At 40.4% G+C, this 25155-nt stretch overlaps 3 protein-coding genes across 3 annotated transcripts; 2 read left to right on the forward strand and 1 right to left on the reverse strand.

Moving 5' to 3' along the window:
- The first annotated feature begins 2599 nt into the window (after positions 1 to 2599).
- Positions 2600 to 10109, forward strand: slc24a5 (solute carrier family 24 member 5). Its single transcript, XM_061277134.1, has 9 exons — positions 2600 to 2880; positions 4881 to 5066; positions 5719 to 5802; positions 5896 to 5999; positions 6103 to 6203; positions 7093 to 7379; positions 7641 to 7847; positions 8792 to 8893; positions 9506 to 10109. The coding sequence occupies exons 1-9, from the start codon at positions 2718 to 2720 to the stop codon at positions 9826 to 9828; spliced, it is 1557 nt and encodes a 518-aa protein (XP_061133118.1). The 5' UTR covers positions 2600 to 2717; the 3' UTR covers positions 9829 to 10109.
- Positions 10110 to 10492: 383 nt separating this feature from the next.
- myef2 (myelin expression factor 2) lies at positions 10493 to 17157 on the reverse strand. The gene is made up of 17 exons (XM_061277138.1): positions 16899 to 17157; positions 16054 to 16256; positions 15303 to 15355; positions 14441 to 14448; positions 14251 to 14344; positions 13916 to 14104; positions 13638 to 13791; positions 13511 to 13560; positions 13368 to 13428; positions 13054 to 13155; positions 12850 to 12891; positions 12665 to 12760; positions 12468 to 12563; positions 12271 to 12330; positions 11501 to 11670; positions 11075 to 11126; positions 10493 to 10896 (listed from the first exon to the last, which is right to left on the reverse strand). Exons 1-17 carry the CDS (start codon positions 17009 to 17011, stop codon positions 10733 to 10735), a joined length of 1707 nt encoding a protein of 568 aa, XP_061133122.1. The 5' UTR covers positions 17012 to 17157; the 3' UTR covers positions 10493 to 10732.
- Positions 17158 to 21858: 4701 nt separating this feature from the next.
- ctxn2 (cortexin 2) lies at positions 21859 to 22104 on the forward strand. Its single transcript, XM_061277136.1, has one exon. It carries the CDS (start codon positions 21859 to 21861, stop codon positions 22102 to 22104), a length of 246 nt encoding a protein of 81 aa, XP_061133120.1.
- Positions 22105 to 25155: the final 3051 nt, after the last annotated feature.

Raw genomic sequence — 25155 nt, forward strand, 5'->3', positions numbered from 1 at the left:
AACAATCTGACATTGGACATAAACGTGAAAGGCTTGCAGTCAAAGGCCGCTGACATTTTTTTCCAGCAAGATCTTCACTTCACCTAACATGTAAGGTTTTTTTTAGTGTGGGAGAAGCAAGTACTGTGAGAACATGCAAAAACTGCACAAAAAGGCCAGAGACTCAATTTTAACCCAAACCCCCAGAACTGCAAGACACAAATGATACCCAATCGTCCATCATGCCAACTATAATCACAAAACAATACATTTCTCTCAATTCATAGAATCATAAAGTTGGGGTTATATTCAATTAGGCCACACGGGGGCGCCGTTTGCCGTCTCGCAAAACTTTAATTTTGATCAGTTTCATGTGCCTTCCAATGCAGTAAAGTCAGATAAAATGAACATTTTAACACAGTAAAGTGAGCATATAGTGAAATCATATGCATGTAATTTTAATCAGTCATTAAAAAAAATAATGTACACGGGTCATTCCAGATTTGAAGGACCATTTAGGGACCAACATTTGAAAATTTGAACATTCATGAAATCATGTTGTCAAGACGTGCAGCTCACGCTTAATTCTTGGTGGCTGAAAAAAAGTAACAGGGTTAAATACCCAACTTCAGATCACAACAACTATAATGTCTGTGATGAAGCAAATTTGAATAATTACAAAGAAAAATATGCACCAAAAAAACACCTGATTCAAAACAAGTATGTTTCTGTGTTTTGTGCATTTATTAATTGAAATGTCCGGGGGGCAGTCCTTCAATTCTGTAATGACCCACACCAGTTATCATCCTGACATTTCTGTTTCATCATAAATAAAATTTGCAAAGCACGTGCGAAATATAACCAAAATAACTTACCACTCGTCTGCAGTGAAGTATAGATTGGAGGTGCAATGAGTCCGCTCCATGATTGCTTCGTGAATGCATGCATCGTCAAGGAACTGGGGAGCGCATAATCAGGGGGGGGGGGGGGGGGCAACATGTCAAAACATGTCTGAGATAGTGACACCTCACATTAATGGGCTACCCCTCGTCTTTTTGCGGCGGAGTCACCCGAGGGGGCACTTTAGGACGGTGGCTTTGAGACTAATTCATTTTATCTGGAACAGTTGATATGTTCGTTGCAGATTTGTTGCGTTGTGCATATGTGCAATTATATTCGACCAGCAAACTGGTAAAGAGGTCTCCTGCACGTTTTATAAATTGAAAGCAAACAATACACAGTGGATGGCGACTATTTGGGGTGTAGGCAATCAATTGATGGCCTTTTTGCACATTATTCATACGCCGCTTGAGCCTTTGCGTGAAATGTGGGCGGAACTTCCGTTAGAGCGAAACGGCTTTTTATTTCTAAGGGAACAATTGGTGCCACTTCCTTTAATTGGAGCGCCAGTTGTTGGAGCTTTTAGGAGAAAACATGTTAATCTCTCTTAATGATAATCTTGCAGGGTAGGGGGATGACAAAAAAAAAAAAAAAGCGGCTGGCAGAAACTACAGTCATGTCTAACTACATAAAGAACAGGTGTCAAACTCAAGGCCCGGGGGCCAGATAGGGCCCGCCACATCATTTTATGTGGCCCGCGAAGACAAATTGTGCATCAAATTGGTGTGTCAGTACTAGAATTGCAAATTGTCTTCACTTTTAATAATATCTTTTTTTTAAATATTTGACCAGTTTTTACTCATCTGATTTGAAAACTAGTTATTTGTCAGTTTGTTTTGTAGCTTTTACTGTATATAATATGAGGTGCTCATACATTTATTTGGGTTGACAGTCATAATGGCCCTCCGAAAGAAGCTATGACTACAATGTGGCCCGTGAAAAAAAAGAGTTTGACACCCCTTTATATCCTAAAGTGTTGCTTTGGGCGTGATGAATCTGAAAAGCTCTGATGGGTATAAAAAGACACAGTAATAAAGTTGATCACATTTTTTATACTTCTTTAGCTTAAAAAGTATCTGTAGCCAAACCACTTGCCACTGCACGGTAACCACATGACCGAGACGATTCATGCAAACAAGCTTTGTTCGATGTCATGCATTCTTCAACATCATATGAACATCATGACTTAGGTCAACTTCAGGCGCTCGCTACAAATATTAGAACGAGCAGCTTCAATATTTTTAACTTTTGGAGAAAAAGCACAGCTCAATCCATCAAATCCAAACTATTGCAACAATTCTTCTATCAAAAATTATATACAAACAACCATTCACACCTATAGGCAATTTGGAGCAGTCAATCAGCCTACCATGCATGTTTCTGGAAAGTGGGAGGAAGCCGAAGTACCCGGAGGAAATTTGCACCTGCAAACTCCACACAGGAAGGCCGGAATCAAGCACCGCAACTCTGAACTGCAAGGCAAATATGCCACTCAGTGTTCCATCGTGCCGCCGTGTTGCAATTATATATTTTTTCAAAATCATTTAGCCCTCCTTCCTACTTAAGTTGTGCAAATGTTTTGCATTGTTATTACATTTTCTGTACAGTTGATCCTGATTGAACACCTTCCACCCCCTTGGTTGCAGTCTGCTCAACCGGAATGACTCACAACTCGTGATCCCCCATTCTTAGCAACAAAGCAGACCTTAAAAGTTGCTTTCCCTCTCAAACACTCCCTTTCTTTCTCTCGCTCCCTTCTCAGCTTGTAGTATTTCCGCGCTTATGCACAACACTTCATAAGCCTATATGACTTCTCGGACTCTTCTTTTTTAACTCAAATGGCCACGAATAATGTTGCAGCTCGTCAGAGCAAAAAGAGAAAAGATTTTATACCTTATTTTTTGGGGTTAGTCCTGTTCCTGTATTGCACCGTTCATCTTGTATCATTCACAGCCAATACATCTGACTGGAGTCACACAAGACGGGTGCGCCGTGCCCTTGGTAAGTGAATCACATTTGCATGTTGGATAGTTTTACAGTTAAAGAACTCATACTCTGTAGTTACTGTAAGTAGAAGAATAGACATGTGTGAAAAAAAGTAATGGGTAAAAATAGAAATACTGACTAATTCTTTTCTCAAGTAAAATGAAAGTACAAAAATATGGATCATAGCAGTGCAAAATAAGTACCACTGCCAAGAACAACATTAAACTACAGTAGGCACAAGCCTAGAGACACGGGTTTTAGTCCCAAATATTTATAGTATGCTACAATATGTTGTTTGTTGTTGTAAGCCTCTGGAAAATGTTGCAACTTTTGTTCAAATCTGAGCTGTCTAAACATAAGACATTGACAAAATGCCCAACTATATATTTAAATACAGTTAAATACAACTGAACTGTGCCCAATAAATGTATTGTTTAAAAAGATAAAATATGTCACTGTGACATGATGCAGTTATAATATTTAATTCAGTGATTCTTTCACGTACCACTAAAGGGGAGGGAGCCCATGTACTCGTACCAAACTTTGCGAATCAATAAATTAGTGCAGTGACTCTCAAAGGTGTGGTATGAGCGTACATGGGTGCCCTGTAGTGGTCTACAAAAGCTCACTGAATACAAAAAAAAAACTTGTTTTGGTTTGTTTTAATAGTGAAGTACATTTTTCTCTATTCAGGCACAGTCTTCAAGTTTAAACTATAGATATTAGTGTTTTACAATTATTTCGAGAAGAAAACTTCTGTCTTTTTAGATAGTATTTATTCGAATGAGTACAGTATTGTAGATTTTTTTTAAGTGGTACTGATGCAAAAAGTTTGAGAACCACTGGATTAGTGCATAAATAAAGTCCATATTGATAACTTGGCTCTCCAGAAGAAGAACTACTCTTCACACAGAACACTTTGTCTCTTCTAATAACTGTGATGGTGCTTGATCACACATGAACTCACTATTGAAATGCTATTAGCGACACTTGTCTGTAAGGATTTGGCCAATGTATTGCGTCGTAGGTATTAAGCGCTTCATCATAAATGTTTCGCCTCATTTTGCGCTTCAGATCGTAGTAATCGATTGTGGCTGCAGTAGCTGTGACAGTGTTTACGTCACTAATGCCCGTGTCCCAGTGGCATGGAATTGCAATTAAAGCATTAAAACAAATATTTAGTTTAGAATTTGTTGCCTATGCTAATGCTTTAATAACAAAGAGAGGTCAATTGAGTTTGTTAAATAAATAAATAATGGTACCTTCTGAATACAAATGCAACTTTTTCAACCTCAGCGCAATCCAATAAAGTTATAATGGTTACAGTGAGTCTCAAAATATGGTATGGGCTCCCTCTAGTGGTAAATGAAAGGATCACTGAATTAAAAATGAATATATATGCAGTGGACTCTTGCATAGTCATGTGAAAGGATCACTGAATATAAAAAAGAAAAAAATCGTGGACTCCTGCATAGTCCCGGTTCATCATCTGAAGGCATATCTATTTGCAGATTTTTTAAAATATGTATTTTGGATTTTTTAATGGTTTGGTGTGCAACAAACCCATTTTTTTGCCATTTGCAGGTTTAAAAAATAAATAAATGTGCACTAATTATATGTGGGATTTTGCTCGTCCCATTTTTTATTTTTCATGCTTATTAAATTAATTTACTTTTCAGTACATTCTGTTTTTTTAAAGTACAGTTCAGTTGTGTTTACCTTTCAAGCACATTTATGTTTAATCTTTAAGGACTGTTTTTGGTTTTTTTAAGATTTGGGTATATGTTTGTCCATATGCAATGCATTTTAATTGAATCATGATTGTACTGATTTTTTTATGTTCCTGTATTTAAGGCTAGTGTCATTCCCTTACAATAACCTACACAGGTAGGCTAGGAGGAGAGGGTGGGAGGTCTGAGAAGAGTGGATAAGAGTTGGGGTCCACACTGGGCTGGTCGCCAGTCATTTGTAGTGCACAAATAGGGTTTCAATATGACTTCATTTTACTGTTTCAGAGGACGAGAACGAGACAGAGTGTATCACACCTCAGTCGTCCGAATTTCCTGATGGCTTCTTCACCGTACAGGAGAGGAAGGATGGAGGCCTTGTCATCTACTTCATGCTCATTTTCTACATGTTCTTAGCCGTCGCTATAGTCTGTGATGACTACTTCCTTCCATCCTTAGAAGTCATCAGTGAGCGTAAGTTGGTTCAATACTCTTTGCGGACTGTCTAGCTCTAGTATGTGTGAAGATTTTTTAAAAAGGTAAGGTCACCGACTGACTTGTGGCTCGTCATTGTAATAGCTTATTACAGGGTCCTGGGCTTAAGGTCAGGGTTCTGATTTTGCCTGTTTATTTCATATTCCACAATGGAAACATTCATCAAAACACTGTGTTTTGACTGCACCAAACATATCACAAATAATATTTTGGGGTCAACTTTCTCCTAAATAACTGTCTGCAATGTTCTGATCTTGCCTTTGCTTGGTTTTAAGTTTATATGAGCTGGAAATAGACGAAAAACAGAAAATAACTTTCACTACTGTAATTTCCTACATGTAAATCCCCAAAGATGATGGAAAAAGGACTACTTTTGAAGCTCCTAAACTCACTTTAACAAGTTGATTACGAAAGGAGAATAAGTTCCCCCAAAATTGAATCAAATACACAAATATGTGTACATGCAAGTTCGTTTAAAATTGAATCAAATACACAAATATGTGTACATGCAAGTTCGTTTATTGTATACTTATGTGGTACACTTACCTACCCATATAATGATGAGTTAGGTCATGCAAGAATATTAAACTTTTCTTCGTATGGTTGTGTACATGATTCTGTACTGTCTCAGGTCTGGGACTGTCTCAAGATGTCGCTGGTGCGACATTCATGGCCGCTGGGAGTTCTGCACCTGAACTGGTGACAGCCTTTCTGGGTAAACACAAAACTGTGGTAGGGATGATTTTCATTAGCATTACATTCCATCAACTTACCTTTTTTTTTTTTTTTTATCTTTGCTGTGTCTCAGGTGTCTTTGTGACAAAGGGGGACATTGGGGTCAGCACCATAGTGGGCTCAGCTGTCTACAACCTCTTGGGCATCTGTGCTGCATGTGGACTTTTGGCCTCTATGGTAAACATCTTGCAGTTCATTCACACATTGACCCACTTAGTTGCTATTGTCAAAGTGTGATCTTTACACAAGTTGTAAATGCTCTTTTTGTTTCCTCTTGAAGACAGGACGTCTCTCCTGCTGGCCATTGTTCCGGGACTGCTTGGCGTACACCATCAGCGTCGCCGCCGTTATTGCTATCATCTCTGATAACAAGGTGCACTGGTGAGCGAGCGTGAAGATTAACGATTGTGATTTCGAGGCGCTTGTAAAACACACTGGCCGTTGATTGTGCCTTGTCACAGCAAGAACACGTGTAATAATGAAAATACATCACAGACGCTGCTCACTTTTATGACAGTGGTAGCACAAGTAATAATGAAAATACATCACAGACGCCGTTTACTTTTATGACAGTGGTAGCGCTGTACGATACATGAATGTCTTTTTTAAGATTCCATGTTTATCATTTGTGTTTCTACGATCAAGATATGAGACGATAAGATTTGAAATGCAAGTCATCAGCAAGAGTAGTTTGAGGTTTTTGACCCCTGCAAATTTTTAAGCGTTTGATAACTCTGAGTTCAATCACACAATAAGATCCTTCAGAAACATAAGTTGCAGCCTATCTACACATGATACATTTACTTCGCCCCCAACTGAATTAGATGTTGCCAATGCAGTCATGCTAGTTTCTCATCCTGCTCAAACTGGACAAATTTCAATTTCATTTGACATACCCTGCTTTTATTTACATCAACAATTTGGCGATTTTCACTAAAGAATGGAACATCTTTGGAGGAATACCTCCCACTCATAAGAATTGAAACCTGGGATGGGTCTCGTAATTGATTAATCACTCATTAAGAATTTTGCCGAATGTGTGGAATTCATTCGTGATTATTATTGAAGCAACTGAGGCAAACTGGAGCGCAGTGGTTCCTTGTCATTTATGGGGACCACTCGTTGAAAATTCACAAGTGACACCCGGCAATAAATATGTAAAATGGGCTTTAGATTACACAGCCTGACTAAATGAAACTTCACTTCAACATTGTTTCCATGCCACAAAATGGCATCAAAGCAATGCTTACGTATATAACTTACTTTCCAGGTACGATGCTGCCTGTCTCCTACTGGTCTACGGCGTCTACATCATTGTCCTGTGCTTTGACCTTCGCATCAGTGAGTTTGTCCTGAGGAAGATCAGTCCTTGCTGCGCCTGTCTGGGTAAAGCCTCAGAAGAAAAGAACGAAACACGACCTCTGATGGGCCTCTGGCACGACGACACAAGCCTGCGAGTCCACAGCCGCTCTAGGACAGACAGTGGGATCTACCAGGATGACTCGGGATATTCGCATCTCTCCCTCAGCTTGCATGGCCTCAATGAAATTCCTGATGGTAACAGCTTACACAGTCATAACAAAAGTTTGACGATAAGATGCAGAAGATTTGTGACCAGATATAGCTCACTCTGGCTGAGCTCCACATATCCTGTGTGGAGATAAATGGTTCAGCCCTCCACTGGTGAAGGCTCTGAAATACTGTACAGTTCAACAGTATGCCTCTACAATTCAGTCCTACATAGTTGGCATCTTCAAACATGTGCAACAAATCCCTGAATTCATTTAACCTAATTGTGTCCAATCTATCTATGCGCAGAACATAAAGGTGTGTTCTCTATGCCCGAGAGCGACTTGAAAAGGATCCTTTGGGTTTTGTCTCTACCGATCATCGTCCTTCTTTTCCTGACCATCCCTGACTGCAGAAGGAGGTTCTGGAAGCAGTGGTTCGTCATCACCTTCTTCATGTCTGCCGTGTGGATCTCAGCTTTCACTTACATCCTGGTGTGGATGGTGACTGTTGTTGGTAAGAGGTTTTATTTTCCCTCGAGAGACAAAAATCAGAATGTACAATTTGTAGTGTAAATGATGGATCACGGTGTTGGGAACTTGTGAGAAAAACGTCAGAGGAGAATCACATGTTGGTCTGCTGCTTAATTCCTGAGATGCCATCGCTCTGGACAGATGGAATGGATGTGTGTGTGTGTGGGGGGGGGGTCTGTTACAGCTTCAACAAGCATGTGCTGACCTCCCCATTGAGGATTACAGCCTGCCTCACCTCAGGGAACAGTCATGTGAACACTGGGCGAACACATAGAGCTGGCTCACGGGCACGGCTCCCAGAATGGCTTTAGTTACAAGCAAGAGTGCCTGGGAGGGGGTGGCGTACTTCGTCATGTGACGAGCATAATGAGATTATTATCCCGTAGTCGTCAGATTGGCTCTGATGGGAGGAGTCTTGTGAGAGAATTGACATGAGACCAAGCAGGTATAAGTCACATAACATAGTGTGGGATTGTTTTGTTGTTGTGGATCAGCTGTGTACAGTGGCCTCATATAAGCTTATTTTAAAGGGACAGTGTGTAGAGTATTTGGATGGAATTGTTGAGAAAAAGAAAACACGATTAATTTCAATAATATGCAATAAACATTTTTTTTATATAATCATAGGTGTGTGGCTAGTTTGTCTCCCTTTTAAATAAATAAATAATAATAAATTCCATTTCCAAACTCGTTTATGTACAGACAGGGTGTAGAGTATTTGGATGGGATTGTTGAGAAAAAGAAAACATGATTAATTTCAATAATATGCAATAAACATTTTTTTTACATAATCATAGGTGTGCGGCTAGTTTGTCTCTGTACATAAACGAGTTTGGAAATGGAATTTATTTTGAAGTGCTGTATTATGATTTGAAGTTTTGAGATGTTTGAGAGGTGGTAAATAATTCTCATTTTATTTTTAAACAGGTGAGACACTGGCCATCCCTGATACAGTAATGGGACTCACACTGCTTGCAGCTGGAACCAGTATACCTGATACTGTAGCCAGCGTCATGGTGGCCAGAGAAGGTAAAACAAACTTTGATACAATTTGAGGTGCCAGAAAACTTCCCGAACTGCTTCCACAAACGCTTCTACTTTTTGCACCTGCAGAAAGCAACAGTTGTAGGCTCAGTCATTTTAAAATGTATATCTTTGGGCACAATTGATTGATTGATTGATTGATTGATTGAATATTTATTGATCCCCAGGGGTGGGGAAATTCAGGCCCCAGCAGTATTCATACCACAGAGTGGGTATACAAAAGACACAGGCTGCCACACAACGGCGCCACAAAGAAAGCCAGAAAGTGCTCAATTATTTATGTATATTGCGGGATATGTTTATAAGTTAAAAAAAATATATATATTATTTACAAGGGAATAAGCAGACAACAATGTTTTTTATGCAATGTGCTTACTCAGTATATTATGTTTAAATGCGTTGGTAATATTTTTAAGAACGTAACAAAACAGAAAGATCAAGTAATGCTATATAAACATGCCTCGGGTAGATTAAAAAAAAGTACAATGGAGAGGGAGAGTATTGTGCATTTTTGTGAAACCAGTCCTGGAACCTTTCTGACTGAACATGTTTCGTTTTACGTCAACCAATGATATTTTTTGATTCATTTTCCGTCAGGGAAAGCTGACATGGCCATGTCCAACATTGTGGGCTCAAACGTATTCGACATGCTGTGTCTGGGTTTGCCATGGTTCATCCAGACTGCATTTGTGGACACCAACAACCCCGTGGAGGTCAACAGCACTGGGCTAGTGTTCATATCCGTAACACTTTTGCTTTCTATCGTCTTCCTCTTCGTGGCCGTCCATGTGAATGGGTGGAAATTGGACTGGAAATTGGGACTTGTTTCACTGGTTTGCTACATTCTCTTTGCTACTCTGTCTATCCTATATGAGCTAGGGATTATTGGAAATAATCCTTTAAGACTGTGCAGTGACTGAGAAATGACCCCATCCAGGACCAAGTCATGTTTATCAAGACTCTTGAGAATATATTCCAAGCATGTTCCAACTTGTACATCCTCACAATAATATCAGCAATGCCATGAAGCATTAGGATCATCTCAGGAAGAGGGTGACATGTACCAAAGATCACGTTCAACCAGGTTGCCACCACAATATGAAACTTTCTCCGGTAGAGTCAGACATCTTATTTAAAACCTCAGAAATGGAGAATATGTTTCAACCAGTGTGCGTAGAAAGAAATAAACAAATGGTGTCAACTCGCTTAGTTCTTGTATTTAAGCAGACACCAAAAACTGAACACTGTTATCAGGTTTTCCGAGCAGGAACATATTGCCTGCTAAGAGGAAAGAACCATAAACAGAAGAGAAAAGTTTCCTCTTCCCAGTTGCATTGTAATGAGCTCACAAGGCCACGTGCACTTAACTGGACCCTACATCCCTCCTTAACAAACACTAACCTGACAATTAAAAAAATGTACAGGCCAACTGAATGTCAGCCTTACTGCTCCTTGTGGAATGTCACCACACCAAAGAGGCCATGATAGGGCAGTATTAAGCAGTAATGTGCAACAGAGAAACACTGGGCTCATGATATGCTACACTGAAGACTTTGAACCAAACAGACTTTTATAACCGGCGGGTTTAAAAATTAAAATGTTTATTTGTTCAAACATTTTGCCAGGCAATCAAAAAACAAGGATTACAAAACAACAGATAAAAGGACTCATGTTGTATATACTGTATTAACAGAAACAAATGAAATCTGCGGACGTGAAATTAGGTGACGCAATGTAATTGTGTTTTTAAAACAAAACAAGAGCTTACTGGCAAACATGGCTCAAAATGTGGAAATGAGTGAAGCAGTTTCCTTGCAAAAACTTCTAGGCATTACGATCAATACGGACATCCACCTCTCGGCCATTGATCTTTGTTCCATTCATCATCCGGCAGGCTTTCTCTGCACTCTCTGGAGAGTCGAATCTCACTGTTCCGCAGCCCTTTGACTTGCCGTTCTCCATCTTGATCTCTGCAAACATGACATGGCCTGCAGCCAACAAGAAGAAGCAACAATTTACACAGTATTCCTCTTTATGTTTACGAGACCATCAAAGTGCCAGTACAAGACAATCTCTTGTATGCAGTATGAGTTTCATGGTTGGATTCTTATAAGACATTACATTTATAATGAGAGGAACATGGCAGAAAAAGGAAAAAAAACATACCGCAGTGACTGAACTTCTCTTTAAGCTTTTGCCATGTAAGTTCATAGGAGAGCTGGAAAGTAGAAATAAACACAGTTCTAGCGGTTCATATCATGTACAAGATTGTACTGACTTTAAACAGGGACATGAAGTTCTTGTGACAGCAAAAATGCTTGTAAAGCAAAACCGTGTTTGATATATGATTTCTCTCTTTATTTTTTTTTTGCTCCAGTTTACACAACCACCAGAGAAATGTAGCATCTGTGATCTCTCTGATTCTGTTAACTTGAAGCCTGCAAACATCAAAGTTCTGGAAAATATTTTTTTTAGCTTTAGTTTCAATCAGACTTTTTAAAATATTTTTTACTTTTACTCAGTATTTTTAGAACAGAACAGTACTAAAAGTTAGCAGCACAGGCCCAATCTGGCGGAATCCCCCAAACTTACATTTCGCACAAATATCTGACAGCCAGCTTTGGACCCAAAGCCTCGGTCAGACATGCCCATGTGACTTGGGCTGCCAGCTCCAAAGCCGCGGTTCATGTCCATTCCTGACATTCCCATGCGGTCAAAGCCTGAGCCCATGCGATCTATCGTCATACTGCCCATCCCACCACCTGTGACAAAATGAGACAGAAAAGCTTAGAAAGAGAGCAAATCCCCCAGACTGGTAAATGAAGACTCCAACACTGTTCCAGGCCTGCTTGGAGAAATCGGGAAATTACTCCATAAACACTGTCACCTTTTACTCAGTTGTTATGATGTGCAGTGGAAGTATGTGTGATATTGATTTACTAAACAAGTCCAGTGACACCATTTGTACAGGAAGCTGGTGCTTTTATGAGCAACAATAACCTCAGGTTAGAGCCAATAAAATCATGACTAATATTGCAAAAATAAGTGCACCTGCGCAATCGAATCCAGTTTTATGCTCGCTCGTGGAAGTTTAGCTGTCTAACACAAACAGTTTTCAGAATGATTTAGCATATTTCAACACCACTGAAAACTACATCGGCAATACAACTTTAAATGAATACATATTTGGCTGTGCCAGTTAAAACAGATTTTTTTTTTCAATGCTATATTGCACAGGTGTACATTGAATGTTTGTTTGAGTTGGGGGTTAAATTGAGAAGGCTTCACAAGGCTGATTTAGGTGATTGCTCTGTGTTTTAGAGAAGATATCTTCTGAGACCCTGGATAAAACAAGTGTGTACCTAATCCAGTCCCCATGCTCCCCATGCCACCTCCGCCCATGCCTCCGCCAAAACTTCCACCTGATGGAGAAAATGCAGTTTGGGGCATGATGGGTTAGACTGCAGCACGTTACAGCCCCACACCCAGAGACAGTCCAAGAACTGACAAGCTCACCTTGCACCCCCCCCCCCCCTCCCCCCGCAAGAATTGGACTCACCCATTCCTCCAAAGGAATCTCCAAATCCACGATTCATTGGCATGTCGCTGTTGCCAAAATCCCGATCCATTCCGCCCATTCTTGACCGAAACATATCTGGAAGACAAGAATCGTAACCTTGATTGAAGCTATCACTGGAAGCCGTTCTTACGCTCAAGTGATCCGTTTCATCGCATAGCAGCACAGCAAATACTCACCGTTCATCCTGCCCATCGCCATCATGTCTCTTCCTCCAAAGTTAACCAGGTTGGCCATGTTGTCCATGCCTCCAAACCCACCGCCAACACCCATTCCTGTTAGAACCGTCATCAGGAAACAATTTCAACTCAGCTCAAATAAAGCATTCACTGACAAATAATGGTAGCATTTATTTTTAATTTACCCCCAAGTCTGTTCATTCCACCATAACCTGGCGCATCCATCCCTAAAAACATGGAGAAAATCAGTCACATCATGCTCTAAGTATTTGGGGATCAAAGTTAGTGGGATATTTATTGGTTAAACAATTACTGTACATAGTATGTAGATTGGAGAAAGTGACAGCATGTCCTTTTACATGAATTTTTTGTTTTAACTTCAAATATACCTCCTGGCCCCATGGAGCCCATGCCTCCTCCGCTGTTCAAATGGTTTGCATTGAGAGGCTGCCCTCCTGGTCCTAGTCCCATACCGATACCAGAAAGACCTCCTGAGGGCATGAAAAAACAACAACAACATAATCATTCAAAACTGTACCATACCTTCTTGCCATTGTGTAATTTGGGACCAAGACTTCCAACCATAACATTGCATTCCCAGAGATCTAAGTTGTTTGATGTTCTACTTGTATTTTCGAGCAGTGCATATCCCTTCCTTATTTTGAAGAACTTTAATACAGCAGGTAGATAGCAGCACACTCACGTGGTAATTGAGGTGTCTTTTCCATTGGACGGTAATCATCAGGCGGAAGGGATCTATCATCCTGTCAAAACACAATAAAAATATTGATATTTCTAAGTGGGCTCAAATTTCAAAATTTGTTCAAATGGATCTCAACGCCTCACCATTTTGACATGCATTTGTCTATCAAAGAGCATCTGTCCATTGAACATGGCTGATTTGTGAGTCAAGGAGCCACGAATAAAGAAGTGTGTTTATTTCAATTGGTTTTTGCCGACACGTGAAGGATACAAATAGCCTGCAGAGCCTCCAGGGGCTGCTCAAAAGTCACTGTTCCCATTCCACGGCTCTTGCCATCCTTGTCCTCCTTCACGTCGGCTCTTTTTACCGCACCTGCCATGCTGAACACTTCCTTTAGCTTTTTCCAGCCTACCTTGAAATCAAGCTGTGACATAAAACATCATCATTTGGAGTCATTGTCCAATACCACCAATATTCTAAATACAAATATATATATATATATATATATAAAAAGAATTCTTTGCATTTGCTATTCCGGTCACCCTCACATTGGCCACAAACACCGTGCTGCCCAGTCGACCGGTTTGCAACGCGTGCTTGATTTCAGGTGGAATGTTGGGGTTGTTGGCAATGGCGGGGGGGACATTCATTCCACCAGATCCCACGTCAGGTCCCCGGGCTCCTTGGTGGCCTCCCATGCGCTGCAGCACACGCCGGGCATGTTCACCATCAGGGTCCTTAAAGGCAAAGCGGATACATTTTTACTTAGATGAGGGTAGACATGAAAGCTTGAACTACTCCAACTACTAATAAACAACATCTGAAGTGTGTGGTTCTGTCGAATGGGGTAGTATGTCTAGATTGGTTTGAAACATGTGCGTACCTCCTTAATGTTGAGAGGTCTTCCATTCAGGTCATATTTATTCATAGTTTCTATTGCCTTGCTCACAAACTCTTCATCCTTGAAGTCCACAACACTGTTTCGGCAGGAAACAAAGACACCATGTTAAACTAAGGAAAATCTAAATGGCTTCTTTAACAAAAAGAAATACAAATATGGAGATTTTTCTTACCCACAACCCTAACCAAGGGATAACACAGGTTGCATTCATGCAGAACAAAGGGAGAAGACAAAAAGCAGTTAAAGAATAGCAAGGCACTTGAACATTTGTGTCCATCATTGGTGTCAGACTCGGATCCGCGACGGGCGCTATCCTACATGTTTTTAATGTTTCCCTCCTCCGACACACCCGATTCAAATAATAGGGCTCTTGCAGAACATACTGATCATTTGAATCCGGAGTGTAAAGGGGAAACATCAGAAACATGTCGAATAGTGGCCCTCGAGGACTGAAGACTGACACCTGAATGCTTCATTCATTTTCAACTTCAGTTATCATACAAATTTTCTTTCGATGTTTTGCAGACCAGTTTTAAAGATTGTATTCATTTCAAGCAAATAATATGCATCCAAAAAGTATTCATTCTAAGATTTATTTTAAGAGAGGCAAACTGACATCTTTTATGCATTTACGCTGTGAAAAGTAACCACATACGAGGATAAACAATATTTCACGATCTTGCAAGAGTTTTATTCCTTTGAGACATTTGGAGATTTAATGGTCAATCAGTAAACAAATCACACAATCCACATGTCCCTTAGGAAAATAGTCAAAACAAACTACCTTTTACACCGATTGAAATAACAGCAACAAAGGCAAAAATTGGAGAAGGAGTTCATAAAGCTACTTTCCAAAATTCAACAGGACATCTCCCTTTCAAGTAAATGTCAATCATGATCCAACTATCAGGCTCTAGAAGCAACTTCCAGTTCTCGTAAGACCCAAAGGATCAGAACCTTCAAAAGCACTTGATTAAGGAGAGCCTGCTGAGGGCATTTAAAACCTGGTGCAGCAAGTTGGCCACATCACTTACCCTTGACTTTCCTTCTGCATCCTTAAAGAGCTCCACGTATGTAACCTCCCCGACTACATGAGACATACACAGGAAAAAATACCAAACAAAGAACAAAAAGGAATGTAAATCACCAAGTCATCGAGACACCGTCGGCCTTGGCAATGCCGCTAAATCTGGAGATGTCCCATTAATGATAAAACAGACCAACATCCCACCAGATAACACCATGCCTTTGTGGGCAGTCACCGAGACACCCAAAGACACACACAGCCACATCCAACCTGGGAAATTCAAAAAACTTCAACATTATAGATCGGGGTGGTCAACAGATTCCATTCGTGGCAAGTGAGCTTAAAGCCTCTACAGAGCATTTCGTGAAAAGTAAAAAGGTTCATACACGTAGTCAAAGTTGACTCTGCAACAGATGCAACAATGTCATACAGTCATATTCTACAACACGTTTGAGATGAGCTAACAAAGCATGTGATGCAATGTCATATCCATCATTTCTCTCAGCATATCACGCCAGTCTGCATTAACACAAGCCAAAGAATATTTAAACTCCATTGCACAGAAGGCTACTTTCCTGCTATGTGAACACAGTACATCCAGAGAAAGGTTGGAGCTTCTACAACTACTACTACTACTACTACGAGAAACAAGACGATTCATCTGCTAACATTAAAGATGGAAGTAAAGTACAGCGCTGTAATGCTGAGGTTGCAGAAAGAGATTAAAGGCACAATCCCCAAGGAAGGACCGCACTTACCTTGATCACGCATGAGATCTTTAATTGCCTGCCATTTCATGTCATACGGGATGTTGCTGATGAACACCCGGTTCTTTTGACCACCTTTCTTTTCGCCACCATGTTTGTCTTTGTAAGGATGGTAGCGACCTCCTCTTCGGCTTCCGGAGGACTTCTCTTTGCCTTCATGTTTCTCTTTAGGGCTTTTGGGGTCCTCAGCATCCCTACAAAGACATTGAGGAAAAAAACGTTGTTATTAGTCCACCTCTGAAATTACAATCGCTTCAATATTTTGGGGTCTATGGAGGGTCGGTAACAAAACGCAACCAACTTTATGACCGTGCAGGTCCTGTGGTACTTTGTAGGCACTAAACCAATACTGTTCAGCATTTAGTTATCAATTTGTCCTCGACGGGGAATCCCTCCATCTGTGATTGTTTCTCAAGGTTTCCCTAATCTTCTCAAACATTTCGCAACGTGATGTCAGTAAGAAGAGATCGGCGTGGATTTAGAGGCCTTTTGAAATTAAACGCCTGTTATTGTTAACCCAAGGGCCGAATGTTTAATCCACAAAAACATTTAATGAATGCTAAATTTGAGAACATGATGGGGATTTGCGATCATTGGCCGTTGACCCGTTACAATGTCGAGGGCCATTGCAAATATAAATACTGATGCATACTTTTTGAAGACATAGTGCACTGAAGAATTGTTTGCAAATAAACATATCAACCATAAGTATTACAGAGAGTACATTATACTGCATGCCTATGTAACGGACCGTCTCAGCTAACAATGGTTAGCATCACACGGGATCCATTTTAGCTTAGCTTCATACATTCGGTGAAGATCGGTCTTTAACTCACGTCTTGATGCCATTGGGTGTCTCGGGACCTGTTTCACTGTTTTCCGATTTGACGGATGCAGTGGGCTCCTCTAGCTTTGGCTCTTCGTCGAGACAAGGGATTATATCTTCCATGATCGTGCAGCTTTTACTTGCAAAACACAAGATGCCTTGACGCACTTTCAAATGAGACCAGGTTAACCTGCTCTCGTCTCGCGAGACTTCCGAGGTCCCGAGTCTTTCGGATACCGTTTTTTCCGTGTATAGTGCGCAAAATTTAACTAATTTATTGTCCTAAAATCTGGGGTGCGCATTATACATGGGTACAAAATGTATTTAATTTTTTTTTTAATTTATTTTTTTATTTTTTTTATTTTTTAAAGAAAGTCATGGTACAACAAAACCAACAACAGGACTGACCGACAAAGTCGTGGAACAAAAAGACAGGGTGACATTACCAAAGACAGGAACAGAAACCACATCATGACAGTAACACATGCAATGATCCGACGGTGAGCGAGGGGCAGACAGGACTTAAATACAAAACACGTTACATCGATTGAGGTGACACAGGAAGAGAGGGGCGACGCGAACAGAAACTATGGCAACCTAGACACATAGCAAAACTGGGGACGAGACGTGACAAATGTCCCTCGAAATGAAACTTGAAATCACCAAGTTTTGGTTTCCAAGGGTGTTTTTATTCCTCTTCAACGTCTCTCCCATACAGAGCCACCTTTTTCACGTCCGCACGCCTTTCTCACATGCGCGGATGGAGCGCGGTGGTGCGTTTAGGGGCAGTCGGAGAAATCAACGCCAACAAAAAAAATTACATCCAGCCTAGTTAAGACCATACCAAAGACTATAAAAATGGGACCCATTGCCTCCCTGCGTGTGTGACAATCATTGGGACTTAAAAAAAAAAATAATAATAATTTATTTTTTTAAAAATTTATAAAAATTGGGTGCGTATTATACATGGGTACAGGCTTTTTTCCAGCATCAGCATGCCATTTTTAGGGTGCGTATTATACATGGGGGCGCACTATACACGGAAAAAAACGGTAGTTGCCAAGCAGTGCGGATGAAAATGTTGATATCTAATCAAGAAATTAAAGATACAATTATAACAGAATCCTGTCTGGTTACTATTATGATTATGATTATTATTGTTGTTTTATAGTTTAAAAAATCCACAAAATTTGCAAATACTTGTTTGTTAAAACCCAAATTTGCAAATGAACTGATAGGGGCAAAAGCTTATTAGTAAACCTTTGACAAATCTGTCATTGGTATTCAAACATAGGCCAGTGGTACTGTCTGACCACATAGTTCGAAAATACATTAGATAACTTCCAGCTAAAATCATTAACAGAGACCCATGATTAAATGCAGCATAAGAAGACTGGTCATAAAAATGGTGTGTTGGTAATGAGTGGTTGAAGTTAAGAAAGGTGTCACGTCTTGGTTTAAGATGGTTACACTACCATTATTTTTTTCAAATTTAGGGGAACTGGGATTCATTTTAGGGATGTTTTAGACCATGAACACATAAACATACAGTTGGTTTCGCCTTTTACAGCACAGCTTCTATTCATTTGGTAAAACTTTGCAGTGCTATAATTATTCCTGTCCCAGAAATTATACTTGTGTATAGTCAAGATGATTCTAGTGTTTCTGAATACAATCTCATATTGTAAAATATGTGTCAAGGTCTCTGCAGCTATAATTCAAATTGTCAGACGTAAAGTTTATTTGCATTTTATTTAACGCATTGTCCTTAGTCACTTACTGTAAATAAATTGCCACAACTTCAGTTTATTGCCATGTCTTGAGTTGACCTGTGACAGAGCAGAGTAGTTAACCTTTAACATAAGACTCACATTGACCTGTAAGCAATATCAGTTCAATGAATGAACCTTTGTTTTACTTGGCAGTTGGCAATGTATACGCGTTCATAAGATTGATTGGTCTCATTAACTTCTGAAAACAAACTCAAAAATATATATATTTTTTTCATTTGGAGTTATGATTACATCTGTGACTCGCGATTATCAACCGTTATCATCTGGTCAATGGATTTTTGTAATAACTTTATGATTACTTCACAATAACATTTTATAATCTGACTTCAAACGAGGACACAGCATAACTCACCTTATTGAACTGCGATTAATAAACAAACGGCAATTGCAAAGTCACTCTGTTCCCTAAAGGCATTAATAATTGCTACTGCCAATTATTGCACATTGCCATTACCGATTCTGTCTTTGAACTCTTGGGGGGGGAGATTACAACACTGTAAAAGATATGCGATATGAGGTTAATTAGCATTAAAGGTAAAGTACAACCTGAGATAAAAGTCTAATAATCTTTATCCTTAAACTCTATGGAACCAGGACAGCCTTTGTGCAACAGGTTAAAATTTCACTCAAACAGGTGAAAGAACTGCTTAAGATATAGAACAAAATCAACCAGAGATGCTTTTATGCATGTTGGAATGACCATATCTCATTTGTCATCTGCTGTATTGGATATTGTTAAATGAAAAGATCGTATTATATTACTGTCATGTTTTTGAATGTGAAAAACTGCCCTCTATAAAGGTGTGCTTTTTAAAAACACGTTAAACACAATCTAAATAATTTAAAAAATGTCAAACTTTGATTCACTTTTAGTTCATTTCCTTCCTTCCTTCCTTCGTACAGGTAAACATGGAGTCTTCTCATTCCTTCAGTAACTCTTACTAATATTAAGCATCCTTCACACAGGATAAAGAATATGTGCCTGTATGTGTTGATATCTGTCCACGTGTTGCTTCACTATTTGCGTTCAAAAATATGTTGCTTTTTATAATGCGACTGAAGCGATCTGAATCGATCTGGTTATAACACCATCACATCAATTCGACATGCTATTTGCTTGTCTATGCCACCGTCTATGAGGTTTCCTATGATCGGTCAGTTTTACGCTAGCAAAGCCTATGTTGTTTCAAAAACACAATATCAAATTCTCTGTTTTAGTGAGTTTGACAGTCTGGGAATGGCAAAAGCTTGAGGCCTAATTTTTTAAGAGAATTACTCTGTCACTCTATATATATATACACAAATATATACATATATATCCTTTTTTTGCATTCTTCCTTTTTCTGTCCACTCCAAAATGAAAAATGGAGCTCAGTTTAGCACTTGTAGACTTGTAGAATTTATTACATACAGAACAATGACCATTTCCCAAATGTATTTCCTTATCCTCAGACCTGAGTCACTGCACCACTACGACAAAAAAAGCCTCAGAGCTGATATAAACTTGTACTGCATAACAGCATAACAGATGGTTGCGGCCAGATAACCTGCAAGTTTTCTGCCCTTTCTTCACTACTGTAAAAGCACTCTACTTCATCATAGGCTCATCTGCCTCATTGGGTCTGAGCGCATTATCATTATCATCAGTTCAAAACAAACATTGCTTGATGAATAACGCTATCGAGGTACCTTTGCAGTATTTACTACTTGCCAGGCACAGTGAGAGGCAGCATTTCTCCTGCAGACTAAAGCGTGACTTTCCTCTCTCATTTTGGTGTAGTCACTTTGAGGTGGAAAACACAAACACACCCAGTCTGCAAAGATGCAAAGGGAGGAGACGGAAGATCGCTTGTTCATGTGCCGCTGCGGCCATCCTTGCGCTGCTGAGGGAGGAATGTTGTGAATGAGTGAGGCAGCAGGGCATCTGAGTGAGACTAACAAGTGGTTGCCATGCAGCAGCAGCAGCGTGTGCGTTGCTTTAGGGAGAGATAGAGATAGAGAATGATAATGAGCAGGAGGCAGCAAGTAAGGCGGCACGAGGATGAGCAGCAGCATCCCTGAGACGCATCCAGTCTTGAGCTCCCCTCCCTCGCCTCTCGGCTATTGCTTTCTCCCTCTTTGGGTTTTTTTGTTTTGGTGAAACACGAGGCTTCAACATGTTAATAGTGGTCGGTTTCATGGATATATTTGTGCGGTGTCCGAGAGGGAGGACCTCTGCAGAAGTCCTATCAACAGGTCTGTGAATAGCACCATAATGACGGTAAGACATCTGCTTTCCCCCTCAAGACACTCTTCTCACTCTCTCTCTCTCTCTCTCTCTCTCTCTCTCTCTCTCTCTCTCTCTCTCTCTCTCTCTCTCTCTCTCTCTCTCTCTCTCTCTCCCTCACTCTCTCTCTCTCTTGCCATGCATACCTGTGTCTTACTAATCATCCTATTTTCCTCTCCTGTGTCTTTCAATTCATTCCACCACCTATTTCATTCACTTGAGCCACCTGCTGCTTGGAAAGATTTGTGAACAAATGAGTGACCGAGGCGGACTTGCAGCAAATGTTTGCATTCGTTGTTTTAAGCCTAATGGAATTACACACTGTCTGGCAGACATAGGCACCTATGCAACAGGTCGAAAGCCATGTTTCCAGAAAGTAACATAGCGCCATGCCCCAATGCGATATTTTCATGGTTATTGCTTAGCCTGTGTTTGATATCTGACGATAAGCACTGCGACACACTGGGATTCAAACTCAGCTCAAGCTATGTGGTCATGCTTTGGGCGAAGATATCTTCTTATTGCTGTAACTTCATGAAGCCCCCCAAACCCCCCTCACACTCACATACGAAATTCAGTGTTTTACCTCCTTCAATCTCTGCAACATTGTGCCAAGATGGAGCGATCGAAGTTTTTCTCCTAACATAACTGAAAGAAGCTATTTATGGATTCCTTCACCCTTCATGAGTCATGGTTAGTTCTCATGTGCATTGCAAATAGTCTATATTGAACATATTGCCGAGCCCACCGTACCTTTATTCCTCATGATTAGTAGCGTTACAGGCTGTTTAAATGGATCTACTATCTGCACAAGAGTCCCAATCTGAAGCCATCACGTCATCTCTGTCTAGGTAACATGCAACCAGTGACCCCGTCAGAGGAGAGATGAGGCACCGAAGTGTTGATTTACAATGTGTAGCGTCCACTACAACCACTCCCTGGCTGCCATGAGCGGAAACGACATGATGGCGCACTCCCTGACTCTGGAACAGAAGACGGCGTTTGCCTTCGTAGGAATGCTACTAGTGTTCCTGGGACTGCTGATAGTGAGGTGCTTCAGGATCCTTCTGGACCCCTACAGCAGCATGCCATCTTCCAACTGGGCAGATGGCATCGAAGGGCTGGAGAAAGGGACTTTTGAGTATGCCCTGACTTAACACAGGGGCACCGACATCCGTAGATGTCCTCACAAACATTGATTATTTTAGGCTTTCATATGCATTCAGTCAATCACTGATGGAATACACACACACACAAACGCAACACTGTTATTTACTTGACTAGGGTTGCAAAAGTAAGTTTCAATCAAGTGCAACTGAGGAAAATTTGGTTAATGTTCAAAGTTCGATATTTCACTTGGGAATCAATAGGTAGTTGATATTTAGTTTCGGGATCAAAACGTAGTTGTTCTACGGATTATCCGTGCCATGTGATAGCTGTGGTCTCTGAGGGTGCCTGCAATACATTGTGTGGATGAGACAGAGGAATACACAGTGTGATTTACAAATGGAGATTTGGTTGTTTTAAAGAAAATTATTCTACAGGATTCTTCATTTTGGTTTACGTAATGTTTGCAACTAACTTACAATTTTGCAAACGTTACATTCTGTCTGTTCATTCCCATCCAAAGTTGTCACCATTGAATGTTTACAGAATTTCAGTACCAACATGTCTATGATGGCCCCAAAAAAGACCACCATCCTCGACTTGCATCTTCAGACTTCCCACAAAGTTTAGAGGTGTGCTTTTAGCATTTGTTTTTCATCATTCTTCCAGAAGCACATTTGTGAGGCTATTTCTATGCGTCTGATTTTGTGAGAACAGTTTGTGGATGGCACCTTCATGTTCCAAAATGAATGCGCACCAATACACAAAGAAAGGTCAATTGTGGATTAACTTGGCTGGCTTTAACTGAGTCCCAAGCTCAAATCTATAAAACATCTTTGGGATGAATTAGACTGGGAAAGGAGAGCCGGGCCTTCTCGTACATCATCAGTGCGAGACATCATATATGCGTTTCTGGAACAATGGTCAAATGTCTCGTAAACATTCTCCTAGACTTTGTGGAAAACATTCCCAGACTGAACCTTTGTAGGAAGAATGAGATGTCCCCTGCTATCATACGCAAGTCAAGGCAGGTGAACAAATACTTTTGGCAATATACTGTAGTGTTGCTCTTCTCTTCAGTCAGCCAAGAGTGGTTGGTTACTGCGTCTACATGGTGTGGGAGGGAGTGTGTGGCAAATGCTGTGTCATATTCTCCTTCAGCTCATCAACTGGCACGGAAATGGCTGAAGCTCCCTTTAACCCTCGCCCAATAGCTGAATGTGTGAAGATGATCACAGCAAGAGGAGGACGCGCAAGAGTTGTGCGGTACACCGCTGTATTATTCCCATGTAGACTCAGGGATAAGTTTCCAAAAGTGATCTCTGAATGGAAAAAAGGACTGCACATCTGCACGGCAGAATCCATCCTGCACAAGAATGTACAATTGATGATTGGATACAGGGTATCAATGTGAAACTATCATGTGGATTGTGTGGGCCAATCAAATCCAATCCGCCGGTGAATTAAAGACATGCTGCTACTGCTGCTGCTATATACGGATCGGTTTGAGAAGCCACATAAGGGACGGCAAACTGATTTGTATTACGGTGTTACTGTTTCTTAATGATGCAAAATTCAGAGTTTGTACTGCTGCTGTTGAATGATGGCTTACTGTTTGGTGCCAAAGCCTGAGCGAAAGGAACACGTTTACTATCCATTTTATCTGTCCGGAATGACAAATGATAAAGAATGTCTGTCAAGAATCCTGTCCAAATGTTGGCTGGTGGAGCTGAAGGAACAAAATGAGGATTAAGGAGCAGGAAAGGATTTGTTTTCGATCTTTTAGTGCTGCTAGACTCTCACGACCTGTCTGCATAGGAGAAGGTCACATTGGAAATGGACATTTATGAGCACTGTAGAGGAAGCCGTTGTCTATTCTCAGCCAAGCCCATTCCACCCTCCAGACAAGACAAGACTGGATGGTTTTAGACTGTGCATCAGTCACGTGGCAGGCTGGTCAACGTTTGGAGCGTTCCTTTGCAATTGTCTACACTTTCTCCGTAGTGCTGTGAATCTGCCTTACTGTGACCTTCAATGGGGTTATGTGCCTTCATCTAGAAACATTAGAGCTCCTGTATATGTTGTGTGGGCCTGCGTGACATATCATGATGACAGATATGCGTACCTGTTGCCTACTCAGGTGGTGGAAGAGTTTCTTGATGACATTCGACTCAATGATGTAAAATAAATGGAGTTTCTTCACTTAACCGTGTGAATTAGGAAGCTTTGTGTGAGAAATAAAGGTATGTAGTCAAGTTCTTGTAGATCAGACGTGTCAAACTCATTGTTGTGCTGAGATATTTCTACAGATACATTAGACATTTGCGACGTAAGCGTGCTTAGACTTTGGCAACGTAAGGGTGCCGCCAGTGGCTACAGCGATTAACAGGCAGCATTAGAAGTCCTGGTTATTTTATGTCAGTGAGTTGAGCTCTAAAAAATGGGATGCCCATGAGAGGAGCTTTATTCTCTGCCTGTTGTACCATGTCCACAATTTTCAGTGTGGGAGTATATTTCTGCAATTGAAAAAAAACTATGTTCATTTTGAGGCTTTTAACTCATTTTAACCAGGAGTGCCAACAATTATGGAGGGCGCTATAAATTGCTAAAATGATAAAGAGCACAGCTGAACATTAATCAAAATGTCAAGCAACTGTGTTCCTGCATAATGATTGACATTTTACAGCATTTTGCTGTGGAAATCTGCACTTAGACTACTGGACAACAAAGACTGGCCCTTGGAGAAATCAGCATTTTAAGGTCAGAGAAGGTGATTAGAACTCAACTGTAATCACAGTAGATCTTTGTGTTCATTGAGCACTTGTTACAAAGTGTAAGCACAAGTCGACAAATCATGAACCTTACCTTTTACTGATTATAAATCATAAATTTTATCACTTGTGGTCTTCGGACTGCTCGAGCCTTTTGTGTCGTGATAAGATCACACAGTACAGTAGCCTTTATTTTTGTTTAAACAACAAAGCTGTTTAAAGAGTTCTCGGTTGCTATAAAATCTAAATTAATCAACTTTAAAAACAGCGATTCTAAAATCAGTGCCAAAGCTGGTCATGTTATTTGTACATAATAAAAATTACCACTTG

The sequence above is a fragment of the Syngnathus typhle genome, linkage group LG4, assembly GCF_033458585.1.
Source record: "Syngnathus typhle isolate RoL2023-S1 ecotype Sweden linkage group LG4, RoL_Styp_1.0, whole genome shotgun sequence".
In the NCBI taxonomy this organism is placed as follows: domain Eukaryota; kingdom Metazoa; phylum Chordata; class Actinopteri; order Syngnathiformes; family Syngnathidae; genus Syngnathus; species Syngnathus typhle.